This window comes from Molothrus aeneus, chromosome 3 (assembly GCF_037042795.1).
Source record: "Molothrus aeneus isolate 106 chromosome 3, BPBGC_Maene_1.0, whole genome shotgun sequence".
Taxonomy (NCBI): domain Eukaryota; kingdom Metazoa; phylum Chordata; class Aves; order Passeriformes; family Icteridae; genus Molothrus; species Molothrus aeneus.
In genome coordinates, this window is record NC_089648.1 from 96,104,855 (window position 1) to 96,123,770 (window position 18,916).

At 35.9% G+C, this 18,916-nt stretch overlaps 1 protein-coding gene across 6 annotated transcripts in view; it reads right to left on the reverse strand.

Annotated features, from left to right (window-relative positions):
- Nucleotides 1-18,916, reverse strand: part of ADGRB3 (adhesion G protein-coupled receptor B3) — a 446,706-nt gene that overhangs the window by 229,266 nt on the left and 198,524 nt on the right. For all 6 annotated transcript variants that reach the window (XM_066547462.1, XM_066547459.1, XM_066547457.1 and 3 more), the window contains exons 8-9: nt 15,193-15,294; nt 14,520-14,626 (exon numbers count right to left, since the gene is read on the reverse strand). In XM_066547462.1, coding sequence (XP_066403559.1) covers nt 14,520-14,626; nt 15,193-15,294 — 209 coding nt within the window. The remainder of the gene's footprint in view (nt 1-14,519; nt 14,627-15,192; nt 15,295-18,916) is intronic.

Here is an 18,916-nt window from a genome sequence, read left to right on the forward strand (position 1 = left end):
AGCTTCTGAATTTGTTGTGGTTCACACATTTGCTTCTTTAAACTCCATGGGCTGGACTGCAGCTTTAATTTGTTGTCATGATGCAGCAAGGAACTGCCCTTCCTCAGAAGAACATCTGCACAGCCACAGCTGCCCCTCATTTAACAACTGAGACCTCTGAAAGGAATAAATGCTAAGGCAGTACTTGTTATAATCTGATTTACTATAGGAGAGTAGACCTTTCACCTCTGCCAGCTCAGCTTGGCTAGTCAGTGCGAGAGAGGTGGTTTAGTTGGAAGCTGGTTATGGTGCTCTCTTCTGTAGCAGTAGCACAAAGGTGTTAACTTGGAACAATCCTGTTTGCTTTTTCCAGGAAATGCAAGTTTAATTATTAATAGCTCCTGTGTATCTGCCAAAAGAGCATACTTTAGCAGGAGCTCTCCCAGCCGATGTGTTCAGGGCTCGTGATCCAAAACAAATATGCTAGAAGTACCCTCCTGATTAGAACCTGAACTTGTGGATCTGGTTAATTCTAAAAGCTGACTCAGCATCCCAGGAAGATCCATAGAGTATCACAAAGACAGGACAAGGCCAGACAAGGCTAAAAGAAAGAGCATATGGATTAAACAACCTATTTTTAAATATACCTTATAATTTAAGTATAAAAGCACAAGTTCTTCTGAATTGAACACTAGAATATCATAGAATCATAAAATATCCTGAGTTTGAAGGTTTTTAGATAAAGATAATTAGCCAAGACAGACTAAGCAGGAGGGCTGAAAATACTATGAAACTGGCAAAAAAAATGTTGTCATGATCTTTAAAAATGTATCTTCAATTGCTTTTTGACGTGCCTTATTACTGACATACAGAGGGAAAAATTACTAGTGTAACATACAGTTGAACTAGATGATACTGAAAGTCTCTTCCAACCTTGATGATTTGGTGATAACAGGGTGGTGATGTAGAAGGAAGAATGTAAAAATACTTGTTGCCACTTCCAGATCTCCCCAGACACTTTGTGTCAATATGCAGGCATTCATTATAAAAAAATAATGCAAAGGGAAACACTATGTAATAAAACTGTTCAAAAGGGTCCAAAGTAACTCCCATGAAAGCAACTTAAAAAACGCAATCATCCTCTGACATACTAATTCTAAGTAGGGTGGGGTTTTTTCATGCTGTTGGTTCATATTTTGGTCACATTCTCAACCAGTCATCAGATAAACTATATATATGTCACACAGCTGGGGCTGGGCAAAGTGGCTGCCTCAGGATTGCTCCATGGAGGAAGCTCTTAAATAATCTTTAAGAGCAGCTGGGGATTTTTATGGACCACCAGTGCCTTGACAAAATCCTAGAAATACTGAAGACCTGGGAGAATACTTGCCTGCTGCATCATGGACAGGGAGTGAAGCCATGCTATAGCATAAGTACAGAGGTACAAGTATAATAGTATTATTAATATTTAGAAAAAAAAAAAAGTGATAACTGATTGGTTTGTTTAACAAATATTTCAGCAGAAATACCTCCCTTAGTCTTAAGAATCCTGAAATACGTAATCAGGCAAAAAGCATGCTTGCAGAAATAATTTAATGCAGTTTCTATTCCTTTTAGAAGATTTTGGACATAATTGTGTAGGAAAATAATACTGAATAAAAAGGTGTGAGAATTTAGGAAGGAAATTAATTTCAGTAAATTCAGGAATCTGATATTGTACACATAACATTATGAACTACTTTCTTGGGTACAGGTAAAAGCAAACATGAACTTGATTTGTGCATTTTTGCTGAGAAAATTTTCTTGTGAAATGTTGCCATTTGTCTGCTCACACATTGTGTCTCAGTAGCAAGTGAAAAGAGCATCAGCCAGCACAGTAACACTGAAGAGTAGAACTTTTGCTGTCACTCATACACCTGTTCCTTGCACCAGAACATATTTCCAGATTTTGAGGATTAACAATACTGAATGTACCTTTAGTCAAGCTCAAAAGATATAAAAGACATTCCATATAGCTGCACTCCCAAATCTAACGTGTGCCTCAGAATGTCCTGTGGAAAGGCATCACACAACTTGAAGGCAGGGTTTAAGAGAGAAAAAAGATGTTATTTTAATATCAGTAATAACAGCAATTATCAAAGTAATTGATCAGTCCTCATAAAAACTGCTGTGCTGTTATATCTGTATAAACACTGGTAGAAAGGCTGTTGAACTATTCAGCAAGTTATTTTGTAGTGCATTATTTTGTTTCCTTCTGCTTCATCTGTATGTTCACCTCCCATTTGTTTTTCGTGCTCCTTCAGGGCTTTAAATTCACATTTTAAAGATGCCAGGGGCTAAGTTGTTGATGGTTTTGGGACATACAAAGCCTGCAGAAGTCTTGGCTCAGCTGCTTTTGGAATGCAAATTATAAATTGAAATTATCCTACTTTTGACAAGTTTTAATACTTTCAAACAAGTAAGGCTCTGGTTTTTTTTGCAGATCTCTAAGAGCAGAAGCGGGAGCTGTAGTATGGCCTTTAGTGCTTTCAGGAAGACATTTTGGTTGCTCTTAGGACACAATGATAAAAAAGGTTTAGCAAGTGCCCACAGTGTCACAGGACTAAGTTATTACACTTGCTTCAAAAGCAGCCAGGGTTGTGATGAAGTTGTTTCAAGTATATCAAAATTTACTGGCTCTTAAAAACTACAGCTCAGTTTGGAACTCTTTTTTTGTTAAATTACATACCCAGAAAGCTTGATTTCCCAGCTCAAGGATTCTTTCTCCCTCATACACAGCTCCAAGAGCACCTTTATTTTCATCCTCTCATACTCCAACATGGAAGTCCTTTTTCCCAATCCCTAGCTACCTCTCCAGACCCACAGTGCTTCAAGTTAGACTAGCAGCATATCCTTACAAACAGCACAGCAAAACAGAAGGTTGTAATGCGTTTAGCTAAGAAAAAAGGTGAAAATTAGAGTTAATAAAGAGAACTTTTTTCTAAGACCAGCAAGCAATGTGCAGGGAAAAATTAACAGCCTCCTTATTATCTGTTTATTATGTAATGTATTTTCTTGTTGTAAGACAGCTTACAACTCCTAAACACAACTTTAAAATCACAGGCCATTCAATCAGTTGATGTAAACTGACAAAATACCATTAAAGCCACTGAAGATGTTCAGATTAGTATAAGTCGAAGGCAGTGAATTATTGCACAGCTATCACAATAATCTTTCTGTATGAAAATACAGAATATTCTCATCAGTAGTTAGTACAACATCTTTCTCACCATACTGCTTATTTTCTGTGCTATGGTCACTGTGATATTATGCACTGCCCAAGAAATCTATTTTGGTCACCACTCCAGGCCCTGTGTGAAGGTCATTTTTTAGTGGTCCTACAGGCAGGCTCATTAAAAATAAAGTTTATGAGCCAAGAGATAGTGAAATGAAGCAGCTGTTAAGCTGACACTTCAGTTGTCAGCCCAGCCACTATCAGCCTGCACTGTGTGGCTGCATACTTGAAAAATTACAGAAATGTTTAAGTGGACTTTGACTCAGGGTCCAGCTGCCTTTTTGCCCCGATTTATCAGAAAGTATGATATAATAAAAATGCCTATCTACAAAGTCAGATCTCCTAGGCTGTTGGCATTGGAGTACAATTTATTACGGCATAGTAATTACTGCAGACTTAACAGCTAGATGTAGTTTAAAAGGACAGAAAATGAACCCTTGAGAAACCTATAAAAGACTGAAAAGTATCATTAATTTGAAGAGTAACTAAACCACCAACCATTTTGCATTATTTTTTAAGATGATGTTGGATTCATGGCCAGGTATTACTAATGATGTCATTAACACATTTTATGGTAGGGGGAACTATAAGAACCCAAATTAGTAAGCCCTACAAAGAAGCGAGAAAAGATCATTTGAAATAAAAATATATCCTGAAATTCCTCATAATCTGCAAATCACTTTGCTTCAGAACTCAAGACTAATATTTTGTAAAATATAGTACTCTTTAGATATAGAAATTGTAAGAATATTCACACCACACCTGTAATGTGATGTCATTGTAAGAAAGTTGTTCGTATTTGACAAAATCTTCATTACAGGCTGTTTTTTTCTGATAGTCAATAGACAATCCTTTACCTGCTTTGGCACAGAACTTTATTTTCCCTCAATATAATAAATTATTTACACTCTGTTTGTCTATTTCAGGCTGTTTCAGTGTTTGAGAATATAATTTCATCCATCTTTTAAAAGAAACAGAGTAAGGTCTAAAGATAGGCTATGCATCTTCAGGTATGCATTCAAATATTTATAACCTAATGTCATGCAAGAGATGTTTTCTATATATTCAGTATTTTATGAAGGAAGTGCCTCAAGCAATACAAAGTAATTTTCCACTTTTTCATCAGTGAAATTAGTTAGTAGTCTCAATTTCAGTCACGATAATACACTATTAAATAAACATTTTGTGCAAAGAAGAAGGCAATCATATATTCCCTTTGTGTGCAGCAGTAAAGGGAAAAAGTAATTTGTATACATAAAGGATATAAATTAAGAAAAACTTTACAACTACAAAGGAAATGATGTACAGTTTACCTGAACACACTATGCAGACTTCCATACTGGAGGCCTTGATAAAAGCCTAGGAAAAAAAGCTACAATAACACAAGCATAGCTGATTCTGATAGGACACAAGTTTGGGCTGGATGGTCTCATGGATTTCCTTTCAGTTCTGTAACTCTGTAACACATCCCTACAAATGTTCCGAAACTAAAGCCTCCTATAATTTATCCCATCCAGAAAAGTCAAAATTTAAGGAGTGCCCTGAAATTGAACTTCAGCCTTCCTGTATTCATACACTCATGGTGTGCAATTTTCTGAACCAAGTTTTTGCAGAAACTGTGCATCAATCTGTGCCTCTGTGCACTCAGCTGAAACCACTACAACTTAATGCTTTAGGGAACTTATTTAAAATGTATACAGATGGAAAAAAAATAGGATCACTTCATTATACTGAAACAGTCATGCCACTGTCATATACTTCCAAATATTTTTAAGCAAAATGTTCCCTGAAACAGGGATTTGGTTTTAGAGAAAAGAAGGTGGATTATTTACATAGAATCCTTTGCTGTCTTAGAAATTAATCTCAGGCAAACTGAATATCTGCACAGATGAAATTGCATGTGCTCTTCCATATGTGATCAGGTTTATAGAAGAATCTTTGAAAAAAAAAATCTAGTATGTGTGGAGGTCAAAAATGTTTTTAGAAGAGTGTGAACAGCTCAGAGGAATGCTCCACTGTTTCTGTATCTTTTTTTCCTCTGCCCTCTTTTACTGGAAGACTCCTACTATGCTATTCAAGAGATTTTTTACCACTTTAGCCCATTACATAATTCCTTTTTTTAATCAACATCATCATCCTCATATTCATCATCATCAATATTGTCAATTCAAATCCTTGAGCTATAATCACTAAATAGGTAACAGAAAGTAATTACACATTTTCAGTATTTTGATTTGTGCATGGATCCAACAAAACATTTTAATGGATATTTTATATAAATAAGACTGCTCTCGGTAGAATAACAAATGAGTCTCAGGATTAGGACTGAATAATAACTGAACAGATCACTTTTTTCTTATACTCATTTTTATGTTTGTTGACCAAGGCTTGTATTATTATTTTATTAAGCACTGCTCTTAAATGTTCCAATTATCTGTGATTAAATCCTGCTCACGTTGGCATGTTGTGTGAGAGATCTTGTTGTTGTTACTGTTGTTTCTGTTTTTAACCAGAGGGCATGCCTTCAAGATTTGTGTTATCTATGTATAATGCAACCTGACAAGAGCAAGAGTTGAGAGGAAAAAGAGAATGACGACTCTGAGAGGGTTGTTTTCATTTTATGACAGACATAACATTGCTTGGGGTAAAATCTCCTGGTTCTCCATAGTGACTGAATGGCTGAAGCTACAGGTCACAAAAGGATGTACTACAAATGAGCTGTCTTTCATTTTTTATGCTACATGGTCATCCTTGTAAGTATATGTCCCTAAACCATAAAGCTCTGATAAATGCTTAAACTGAAATGCTTATTTGATTCTAACCAATTTCTATACTTATATCATTTTGCTTCCATACAGTAATTTCTGTGACACTCACTTTTATTTGCAAGAATAACCAAAAAGATTTTTTCAAGGAAATTATCATTATTTGGGAGTCCTAATCTCTGCATGGGCATGCAGCATAAAGTAATGGGCAAATGAAAAATCCTTTGACCCTCATGTACTTAATAAACCATATTGAGGGATTGCAGCAAATGAAGTAGTGAACAAAAAGCAAGGGAATAATTGTAGGTGTAAGATGTTGTGACCATTTCTTTGTCTCCTGCTGCCAAGCCAAACTCTTGCAGTCATTTCACAGTCAGTGCCACATTCAATTGGAGTGGAGGTTCCAGCAGTTCTGGTAGACTTTAAGGGAAAATTAGATGAAATTTTTCTTTACCAAGCTCTTAAATGGCTTTCTGTTGTTTTACCTCTGGCCATACCTTAGTGAAGCTCATCTGTGGCTGCAGTGTGTGTTGGTTGGTTGGTTGGGATTATCAATGTGATCAGGGAACACTCAGTTGCTCACTACTGCAGAAGACACAGCAGCAGCAGCAAACACAGGAGCACATTTCATTTAACACACTTATTAATCTTTGGTAAATGTGTATGTTCCAGATATGGAATAAAATATTATGGACCCTGAAATGATAGTGGGGACTTTTAATTTAACAAATGAGATTGGTTGGCTATTAAAAAACAGATATTCAAAAGCAGAAAGGATGAAAAGGAATTCCTGAGGTTGAATTAAGTTATGATATGCTTGTGTAGAAAAGTAGAAAAATGTTTTCTCCTACTGTATAGTGTCTCTAAGACTGAGGTGCATGTGTATGTTGACAAGATCACAGAATCATAGAGTTATTTATTATTTAGAATTGCTTAGGTTGGAAAGGACCTTTAATATAACTGAGTCCAACTGTTATTTCAGCACTAAACCATGTCCCCAAGTGCCACATCTATATGTATTTTAAATATCTCCAGGGTTTGGAGGTTGACAATCTTTTCCAGGAAGAACTTTTCCTAATATCTAGTCTGAAGTTCCCCTGGTGCAACTTGTGGTCATTTCCTCTTATCCTGTCACTTGTTGCCTGGGAGAAGAGACCTTCTTTCAGGTAGCTGTAGAGTGCCCTCACCATCAAGTCAACAGTGACTAGCTTTTTTTCCCTTAACTTTTTATCTTCTTCTGTGTAAAATGGGAAAATGTTAGTGAGGCAGGAGAAAACTGTTGCCTGCACAATCTCTTGATCAGTTGCTCTCTGATGAGATAAAAGTTTGTCATCCTCCAGACAAGATAACAGAAATGACAAAACAGAGCTGCAAATTCTGGCCTTGCAAGGGAATCAAGGAAAGGAAAGTAGATCATATATTGACACCCCTGCCTATCAAAATCTGTGAAGGTGAAGAGGAATAGCTGGCATATACCAATATAAGTATAGACTGAGGAAGAAGAAAAATCTTGTTTTTGAGGCATCTGCATTCAAATGTATAAAACTAAGCCTGGCTGCTTTGCTCTGTGGCTATATGAAAAGAAATGAAGCACTAAACTAGCAAAAAAAAAAAGGAGCTGTATATTTTTTAGTAGGAAGCCTTTCATTCCTCAGAGTACAGCAGTCATTTCAGTGAGAAGTATATGGACAGGCTGGTACGCTGCCCTTGTAATATAATTTGGAAAAACAAAATCATCTCTAATGAGCTGCAGCTGAGCAAATCATCATTCACCTCAAAGCTCTTTTTATCAAATTATATTTTAGCCAAGCACTTGCAAAATTGTGAATAACACTGCTGTGGAAAAAGTTGAAACAAAATTATAGTATGAGCAGAAGCAGCAGAAATGCATTTTTATGGCTATATTATTAGTTTGGTATGTAAAGATTCACCTGCATAAGTTCCCATGCTCCTCTGTAAGTGCTAATATTTTGACATCAATGTGGTAATTCATATGTAGATTTTTACTTCCTAACTCCCAAAAGTTAAGAGATATTTTACTTTTTTTGACTTTCTGATAAAAAGCAGCCCATTTTGCAAGAATGCATGCATGTTATATTAGGTGTTATATCACCAAAAGTGGCACTGTGTTCTGGGACCCCCAACATAAGAAGGGCATAGACCTGTTCGAGTGAGTCCAGAGAAGGGCTACGGAGATGATCAGAGAGGTAGAGCACCAGTCCTATGAGGAATGGCTGAGAGAGTTGGGATTATTCAGCTGGGGAGAAGGCTCTAGAAAGATCTTATAGTAACCTTCCAGTACCTTTTTACAAGAACATGTAGTGACAGGACAAGTGGGAACAGCTTCAAACTGTTCAAAGGGCAGATTTAGATTAGATATTAGGGAGAAATTCTTTACTGTGAGGCATTGGAACAAGTTGCCTGGAGAAGGTGTGGATTCCCTGTCCCTGGAGGTGTTCAAGGCCAGGTTGGATGGGGCTTTGAAGGGCCTGATCTTCTGAAATGCACCTTTCCTATGGCAAGGGGAATGGAACTAGATGTTTTTTAAGATCCTTTTCAACCCAAACCATTCTATGATTCTATTAAAATACTGCCTTACTTTTATCATAGAAACTAAATATAAATTTCATCATCTAGGCTTGAAAACTGTGCTACACAGGTTTATAAAAGGGTCTGTATTAGCAGAGATTTTCTAATACTGTGGGAGATGTCTTTCAGGAGCAAAGTTTCTTGATAACAGGTTTAGTCTTCATCATTATTTATGAGTGTAGTTCAAATCTCTTCCAAACTAGAGCATGGAAAAGACATGTGGAGGAAAATTCACTTTAGGCAAAAGGGCTATTTCAGTGTGTAGTAAGACAATAATACATTACTAATACTTTTTAAAGCTGATTCCTCACAATTTTTTTTTTGGTAATTCAATAAATCCTATTGCTTAGTTTGAGTGCATAACAGGAGAAAAAAGAAATAACCTGTGTATTCAAGTATTTCCTCAATTTTCACAAAATCAATTTCTAAAGCTCCAAGTGGTAAGATTTTATGTATTAATGGTTTTCGTTAAAAATGACAGAAAAGCATCAATATTCAATTCCTAGAAAGCTCATAAAATGTGAAATCTCATTGCTCTTCCACACCTAACTATTTGAATCTCATTTTAATTTTTTTCATTAGTCCCCATTCAAGTATTTTCTTTCCTGCTTTTAGATTTTGGACAGTTGGGGATGAGTTGAGTGGTTTCTTGTTTCAGTTAGTTTAGTTTAGTATAGTTTTGTTTATTTTGATGTGTTTTTCTCTAATTTAGGTGGCTATTATCCACACACTGTATTAAGAATAAATGAAGAATTCTTTATTCATGCTTCTTGGAAGAATGATAATGTAGGGTATTCCTAATTCTGAGGTCTTGCTTCTTAGTATTATTGCTTGTATGATACGAAATTTGATAGGCTTCTAGAGTGTATGAAAGCAAAATGTACTCTTATTTGAGGCATTTAGGTAATTTTTTTTTTAATATCATCTGAAGTAGGCCTGTGGGGTCCTAATCACTGATTCTATTCTTGGTCCTGCAGTCACTCATAAACACAGAACAAATAAATTTCTAATTCTCAGGAAGGATTTTACCCTATTTACCTAAATAAAGTAAAAAGAACCTCAAACCACACCTCAGAAGACATTAGTCCAGACTAGCCAAGTATTGGGTAAAGTACACAATTCTATGTGAAGTAATTAGGCATATAATTTTCTGCTTCCAGATCAAAAGAGATAACGAGCAATGAGGAACATACTTCGTAATATTATACAGACTAAGTTTGGGTCATTAGATCATCATCTAATTTGCCTTTCTACATATAACAGTCCATTAAGCTAGCAACAGATACACTTTAAAGAGATTAAAATATGTTAGACTGAAGTAGTTCAGTTTTCAGAAAATGAAACTATAGGCCAAGGGTAGAAAGAGAAAACAGGCTTCAGCAAGGGCCATAGCTTCTGCTATAACAGAACATAACAGTCCATAACATTCTGCTATAGAAGTAATTGATTTGGTAAAATGGTCTGAAAACCCAAATTATGTCTATCCTACAGAAAGGAAAAATCCTCCAAATTCTGATAATTTAATATGGAATTAAGAAAGGAAGGAATTTCCTTACTATTAACACAACTCCAGTGATCAGTATGTGATTAAGAACTTTCCAGAAGAAGTGAAGAAAGGATATCCTCTGCCACTAGAGTTTATTAAACCTTATGACTTTACTTCATTTCCATCCACAATAAAAAATACAGTTGGAAGAATTTCTTGTTATAATCCCCTCTTTCTCAAGAACACATTTTAAAAAATGCACAGAATTGGGAAAAACATTCTTCTCAGCTACAATGATTGGTAACAGACTCAAGACAATGTACTTGACTAAGAGCATTTTCTTAATGCAAAGGTGCAGACACTGCAAATACATTAGGACAATGCAAGAAAACCAGAACAAAATTTGGTATATGATCTGTGATGCTTCTTTTTCTGCTCATCAAGTTATTGCTTGATCCTCTAGGTCCAGGAGACAAAGTCTACCTATTTATCACTCTGAATTTTCCACTTATAGTGTTTTAGGGAGAATAATCCAAACTAGGTTCTTTACATATTATTATTACAGTTAAGCAAATAATTTCCTAAAGGTTTATTTCACGGATTTGGGCATTTTTTGTCCCTTAATATGTTCAGTGAATAAATTTTCTTATTAGTCAACCAGCTGTAAAAGCTGGTCAAACAGTATTTGTTGAATTCATTTGATGATTGATTTGTACCAAATGTAGGATAAATTGTTCATGACTAATTGGTTCTGTTATTCAAAGAAATCTAATTATCATCCCTAGCTTTAAAAGGAACCTCTACCACAGTGCACAAGGTAAAATAAACTAACAGAAGTACAGGCTGTACATTTGTAACACTGCTGACAGTCATAATTCTCTTAAACTGCTTTCCCTCAAACTCCTATCTTGTAGGACATGATGCCCTTGAAAGACATAAACTGAGTGTTGATCTCTACAAGTCAAACCACACCCCTCTACTATTTCATCATGTTCAAGTACATAGTCTCTTTAGATGCTTTGTGTTTGTTATATTTTTACTATGCCAGGAATTTTCTGAGTTGTCCCATGGACATGTAGGAACATTAAGAAGGAAGAGTGGCTAGGCAATAATTCAGAAGACTTGAGATAAATTTCATGCTTAAGTGGTCTCAGTCCTCCATCAACAAAAAATGCAGATGTAGTACAGACTCATCTCAAAAATATATTGAGGACATATATTAATTTAAGACTGGGAATTATTCTGAAACTGTTGCAAAACAATATTAAGCGCAATATTGATATATGTATCATAAAGTGGTCCATGAGTCCAGACAATGTAACTCAATCCTGTTTTCCTCTGTGGTGCCATAACCTACATCTGAAGCACGGCATGCAGGGCATGCAGTAGAGGCAGTAATTCTGCCTGGCACATTCTGTAAGTGACTGGAAAAAGCCATGTTATTCATGGTGCTGGGGATTATGAGCCAAGTATATTATCTTTAGCATTATGGGTGTATTTTTAGCTTTAATGACTCCCCATCTTTACAAATAGACTTTCAAATGGATTTTAAGATTAAAATATGGCGCCGTTCTAGCATGATTTACAGAGCTACCATGTTGGTCTCAGTGCAAGTCTTGAGTCAAGCTGAAGAACACACAGCACTAACTGGGTTTCAGCTTCTCTAATACTGCTTATTAAGGGTTGAAACTTGTCCCATGTCGATTCTGGGTGAGTAATAGAGAAAACTGTAAAAATACAAGAAGCTTTGTGTGTGAGGCAGTGAATCTACTGCAGTTACATACAGTAAGGAAACAGTCTTCAGGGGTCAATCACCTGTGGTTATGTGGTAAAATTCTACACTATATATAGCAAAGCATTGTGGTTTCCTCACATTAAACTCTCTATTCCTCCTCTGTCCCAGAAAATCATGTTTTTATTGCCTGCTGACAATGGCCTCTCTGCTACGCTATCCTCCAAAGGGTGGTAGGCATTCTTTGGAAGAGTGCTCACTAGTGTGGTCTGAAATGGTCAGGGAGCATGCTAACACATACACTATTAAACTGCGCAGATGACTACAAGGATGGCTTTTAAGCTTAAGTTTTTTTACTAGTATAACTATAAGCTTCCAGTTCAGCACCTGTGTAGCCAGGTTAGCAGGGTCTATGGCCAAGGAAATCTTCTCTGGCTCCCATCATACTGAGCACTTTTCTATAGATAATATTTTCTTAGGTACAGCATCATGTGAATTCTACTATGTGATTTCTGGTTCTAGATCATATGCAGCTTGATTGGAGGGCATAAAGACAGGGATTTGTTTGTCTTCTATGCTTTAATGTATTAAATATCATATTTATGGATATCAACTGCTTTATATTAGCTTCAGGAACATCATTTTTTTGAAGACTGTGCATCTGATTTTCTTTTATATATTTCAGACAATAAATGAAAGAGATTCAGCTCAGATTTTATGGAAATATTCAGAGAACTGAGTGATACCCCACTCTATTCCTGGTCTGCACTGGTAAAATAACTTTATTGGTAAGTTAAGCACACTGAGACAACTCATACATGCTTTCATAAGCACACATATTTATTATAGCAACACCGTCTGTCAGCAGCTTCCTTATAAAGCCCTATTTTCAGGGATTTATGGAACTGACATATGTATCGTGGGGGGACAAGCCTACATTTGCAATGACCTTATAGGTCTTTACCTCTATTTTCTCTGATTTTTTAAATATGCTGCGTTGTTCACTTTGAGAAGCAGAAAGATGTAAGACAGACCAATTTTCCTTGTGGACAGTTCCCAAGTGTAAGACAAGTCCACTTTAATTTGTATGCACATGCGCCAGACTTAAATTTTGTGCAGAAAAAAGATATGTTTAGGTGCTTCTGTAATTTTAAAAAAGCATTACCAATTTTTAAATGTTCTTTGGCAGAAAGAATATTTCACAGTGTAATTTACTTATAATTAATATTTCAAAAAAGGAAATATAGAAAAAAAGAGAAATCTGCTCTAGGTTAGAAATGTCTTTTGTCCAACAAGTCAGACTTGCAGTTCTTGCAAAATAACCAGTGCCTACCAAAGCCAGGTAAGTCAAACCACTGAATAGCATGAAACAGCATTTTGCATAGTTTGAGCTGCAAACTAGCATAGACCTAACAAATGAAATTGTTGCAACAGAATAAAATACCAAAATTATTAAATGCAAAAATGTTACAGCCAACTTATCGTGCTTTTTTGAGTGTGAACACTAAAGGGAGAGATAAACATGCAGGCAGTTGTGTAAAATAGAAGCTTCTGTGAAGTGGGGAAAATTCCTTTGACTATCTATTCTGTCCTATCTTAAAAATAATTCTTGCTTTGGCCTACTCTGAAACTGAATCCCGGGACTCAAATAAATTGGGTCTAACAAAACAGAAATGCAGCTCAAAGGAATTAATCAAAATCTCCTCTAAGTAGCAATCCAGATTTGAGGAATGGCAGTCAGGCTACTGCTTTTCAAGCCACCAAAGAATTTTAAACATGTTACAGAAGTTTTGCACTTGGTTGAGAAGTTGGGAAGTTATGAAGCACAGAGCTGTATTAGTGTGCTGCTGCTGAATGATAAACGGAGCAGTGGCCTTTGGAAAAGGATGCAGAGTAATAAGAATGTCAGTAGAATATATCATGCAGGGAAACCCATTGTCCATGAGAATCTTCAAAGGCTCATTTCCCACTATAGTATTAACCTGGCTGAATGCTTCAGCTAGGGACATGGAGGGTAACTAATATACCTAACGTAAATGATGGTAATGCATTTATAAAGCAATATACATTATGTATTACATCTATCCATATAAACATGTTTAGGCAGTGCATAATTGTATAACGCCTATGCTTTGCAAAGAAACTTTTTTTTAGGCTTTTTGAAAAAAACTCACATAGTATTTCTTCATCTAGAGTTACTTTACCTTTTCCAAGACACTGCGATAGATTTACCCTATAATCATTTCCTATTGTTACATTCAAATGTGAAGTTCTAAATTTGAGAGCAAAAAGAAACATTCCTGGCTTCCTACTCTGCAATTAAAGAATACACAGTATTACAGAATTCTCAGCAAGTTGCTCTTCCAGTAAATCTCATTTATTCACATCTCATTTTCTAATAAACTAAAATATGTCTTGCCTCTGACCCCTATAAAAATTTCATGCAGCAGACATGAAAGAAGGGAATCTGATGCATTTTTCCACTTCTACAGTAAGACAAGGCTTATTTCACAAACACCAGCATTATACAAGATCAAAATAATATTCATTAACATAAATTATTCTTTTTCAGATCTGTTTTCCTCTTGGTATTGCTTAAGAGAAACCTGAGAGCAAATAAGTAAGTTTCTTTTTTTACGCCAATGATTAGTAATGAATAAACAGAGCAAGTACTAAAGCTGACTTTGCACCTACTGAATGCTGCAAGTGTCTGTACTCGTTTGATATGCATCTAGCAAAGCTTGGATGTTCCCAAAAGGCCACTCCATGAACACTGAGAGAGCAGCGTCTGCTAGTGGTGCCTGTAAGACACAGAAGAAACAGAAAATATTTATATAAGTGAGAGCAACTGGAAAGAATAAACCTTATTTAATCTATATTCCATGCTATTTTAAAGGCACACACAGAAACAATTTCATGCAATGATCATCGGCATATAGAGAGTAGTATAAGATCCTGAAACACATTTCAATGTTTACTTGATTGCTTTTCAGCAGTGTTTCCTTAATTAAAAAGATTTTTATGTTCTCCCTCATTTTCATCACTTTGCCTGACAGATCCAGTCAAATTGATTTCTTGTCAGCTTTTTCTTTGTGGCTATAATGTTCACATGTACGTGTATACATATATGTATATATACAGATAAAAGTACATACATCACAGACCCATGCATATATGTAAGCTGTAAGAGACATCATATGTACATGTGCATATTTGCATGCACATGCATAAGTCAATATGTGATGTTCATACAGATATATTCATATCTATGCATATTTATATGAGTCCAGTAATAATTTATCTAAGACACAAAGCAAAATTATGTCTCCCCTTTTTATCATCATAAAATTTCAAAGTAGTACTGTACCTGTGGCATTGAGAGGACATCGATTGAATGCCATGTCCCCAGCTGGGGTCCTTTTCCACACCATTGACATCAAATAGTCTTCAGGACATATTTCATAAGGTGCTGTCATTTACAAATGAGAATTTAAATAGAAACGTTAACATATTTTATATCAGAAAAATAAGTGTTCCATTTCATCCTACTTTTTCCTGAGATGTGTATGTTAACATAACTTGGGTTAATTTTAAGTTTGAAGTAAAAAAAAACAAGAAGCCTGAAATTTTGCATATCTGTTTTTGTGACAGTATTTATTTCATATAACCCATGGCTTTATTCTCCCCAGCAAGCAATCACTTTTTAGGTTGTAGTTACAATGTTAACAGGTTTGACTCATTCCTTGTTGCTCTATTTTCATCAATAGCACTAAGAAACTATCAGAAGATGATGAGACTTAAACTGTGATAAGTTATAATGCTAATCTTAAACTAAAATTTGTAAAGATTTTTCTAAAATTGAATCTTTATGTGAAAGAAATAGTTCTGAAAAGACAGTTGAAACATTAAATGTGCTAAAGGTGCTAAATGAGAATTTTGTATTCTGAAGGATATTATAAAACCAGGCTATTTCTTTGAAATGTGTTTCAGTACAAGCTGATAATTAAGAAAGTATAGTCAATAATGTGGGACTGAGTCAATAATGTCTATAAAGCAAAATAACCTTTTACTGGTTATTGCAATACCATTTAAAGGGAAAAATATTGTCACAATTTTATACTAACAGAACTGCATGGGGAAAAATAAACTTCAGCAAATGCTTCATGTTTTATTTTCACATGGTCACAACAGCAGATTCCTCTTGCTCTTTGTATGTTAGTGTATATTCCAGTTTATGATTTTTGAGTAAATTAGATTAGCCCAGAAAACATCTGGCTGTGGTCATCTCACAACTCACATCACTGATATGTTAGTTAATGAAATCTAATTCACTCCAAGTTCAGCGGAGAAAATCAGGAATTGTTTATTATTAAATGTATTTCCAGAAAAAAAAAGTAACCCTGTTGTATTACAGCAAAGTGGTTACAAAACAAGAAAAAAGAAAAGAGAAAGGAAATTCATTCTAGCAGATGGTGTGATAAGGCAGAAAGCAATTCAATGATTCACTCATGGTTGCATGGGAAATCTCTAGCAGAGTCAGGAACAGACCACAGATTTTGCCCATCCCATTATCTACCCCATAAAATCGTCCATCTTCCCTGTTTTGTACTTCTGCTGACGGAAGTGTGAGCAAGGGAACTGAGTAGACTTTTGCACAAAGCTGTACCCTCTCTTTGTAGAGGACAAAGAATACCTAGCAGATGGCTCAGTAATACTAATATGAATCACAGTTGGGCAGAAAAATTGCTTGCTAAATTTGCTTCACCACCAGCATTCCTGAATCGTAAATCAAGACAGTTGGTGCTGCATAAAACGCAAGAGATCCATTAATGGCAAAACCCAAAGAAAGTCAGTTAAATCCATAATCTAGAATACCAGCCCTGCTTCAGATATGCCCACAGAGTGAATGCATCAGGACAGTGATACACTGGGAAAAAACAGATTTTGATAAACATAAGCCATCTGGTGACATAAGCAAAAGCAATTACCATTCTATTATGACCTTATAAACAAAAGAAATATTCTGTTTTGAGGAGCGTAAATTAACATAATAAGGCGGTTATATTATAAATTACATAAATTTGCTAGAGCTTATAGCTCTGTGAGAACTATATTTGTTATGCAGCTGTGGCCATTTCAAATGTGTTGTGTTCACTAATCAGCACTTTAGGTGCTGATTCTCAGAACTAAAACTGTTTTTCTCTCCACATACTTAATGTTACATGTGAGATTTTTTGCTTTAAAAAAAATATAAATGCATCTATATGCACCATATTTTCTCTTTCACATTAGCAAGCCTCAGTAGTATCAGAGATTTTCCCATCTATTTGCAAGGATACTAGTGTGCTTTTGAATTAAAGTTTTCAGAACTCAAGATTATATTGAAACTTTAACCTAGTGCTGGAGATAAGCAGCGCACTTGTATGTTGTGTTCAAAAGTAAAAGGCACTCCCAAGACCTTGAGTCATCAGGAAAGAGGTGTGGGAGCAGCTGGAACTTGGAAGAAGTTTTGCTTAGCCCAGGCGAAGACCTTTTCCTGGTCTCTGGCTGACTCTTGGCCTTTTAATGCCTCGTACAAGGATCAAGGAATGCTGCAGATAAAAACAAACTCCTTCTTCCCAAAGCTCAAACCTATCTGGCAGAGCTTACTCATCAGGCATTCGCCCACATTAAAGCATCTGTGAGGCTGCAACCCATGTCGCTCATGGAGGCATTACAGGCACACTACATCTGACTTAAAAAGCCTTGTTGATCCTCAGAAACAGTTCAAGTATTTCTGTAACTATGGCACAAATAATTCATAACACACCCACAGGTAAATATGAGTTTGCTGTACAAAATCATAGAAAACTACCAGAATTTAGAAGCAAATAGCAAATACTGAGGTAAAATTTGCTATCATTGGCAAATAAAAGGCAGTCCCCTTTCACTCTTGATGTGAATCACCAGCATCTTCCCACACAGAGCATGCACTCAAACGTACCACGCTACACCCCTGTAACAACAGGCCTGAATTCATCCCACCTCAGCACAAATATTCAACAAAGTCAGTGGTCTAGAAGCACAGTCTTCTTCTGACATTACTGGAGAGAAGATATGCATCTCCCAGAGGCAATCAACCCAACTGGGATCTGTGGAAGCTCAGTACAGCCCACAAAGCAAGAGACACATGGGGTCTCACAGAGTCTACCATCTACACAGGCAGATAACAAATATGGGAGAGGGTAATGAAAGGGTGAGACAAGTGACCCTACAGCACACAGCAGCTCAAGTGATGGTAGAACTACAGCTCATCTCTTGAATCCTAATTCAATGCCCCAGGCAAAATTATCATAAACAAAGGCAACAGGAAAAAAGCTTTTGGATGTCTTATAGAATAGTACTGTAATCAGAGACAAAAAAACTCCCCAAAGTTTTTATTTTATCATTTAGCTGAGTATCATTTGAATTACTTGAATCTTCTCCCTCCTCCTATTCTATCTTATCTATTTAATACTGCTGTGAAACAAACTTCCATCATCAGTGGGAAACGATAAGCCAATCTTTGGTTGTTGTGCAGTCTTGTCTTTCTGTTAGCTAACAAGATAGTCTAGCACTGTTTTCAGTTATACTTTGGTCTAAAGTGCTCCCATATCAGGCTTTAAACTACTGAAAATATGCTTCTGAGAAAAATGCTGAGAATCTTTTTTGAGTAAAATCCAGGTAAAACATTAATATTTGAAACAATTATAGAGGTAATATAGATTTAAATATTAGGAAATTAGGTATTTCTGGAAACCAATACTGTATTGTTGAAACATTCTTCTGGCTGTCATAAGAACATAGTCCTATTTTTATAAAAATAAATTTACAGAAGTCTTCTACTCTGTATAGTGCTGCACTTTGGTTTTGGTTGTCCCATCTCTTCATTTTTACTGACGCATTTGGTGGAAATTGCTTTATTTCTCTTATACAATCTTCTACAAGTTTCTGATCGTTTTGCCATGCAACCCCTTATCAGATGCATTTTCTTTTGTTATCTAGCTGTCTCCATTATTCTTACGGGACAGATATAGTATTCATTCATCTCGTGTAAGTTTTCTGCTGTGACT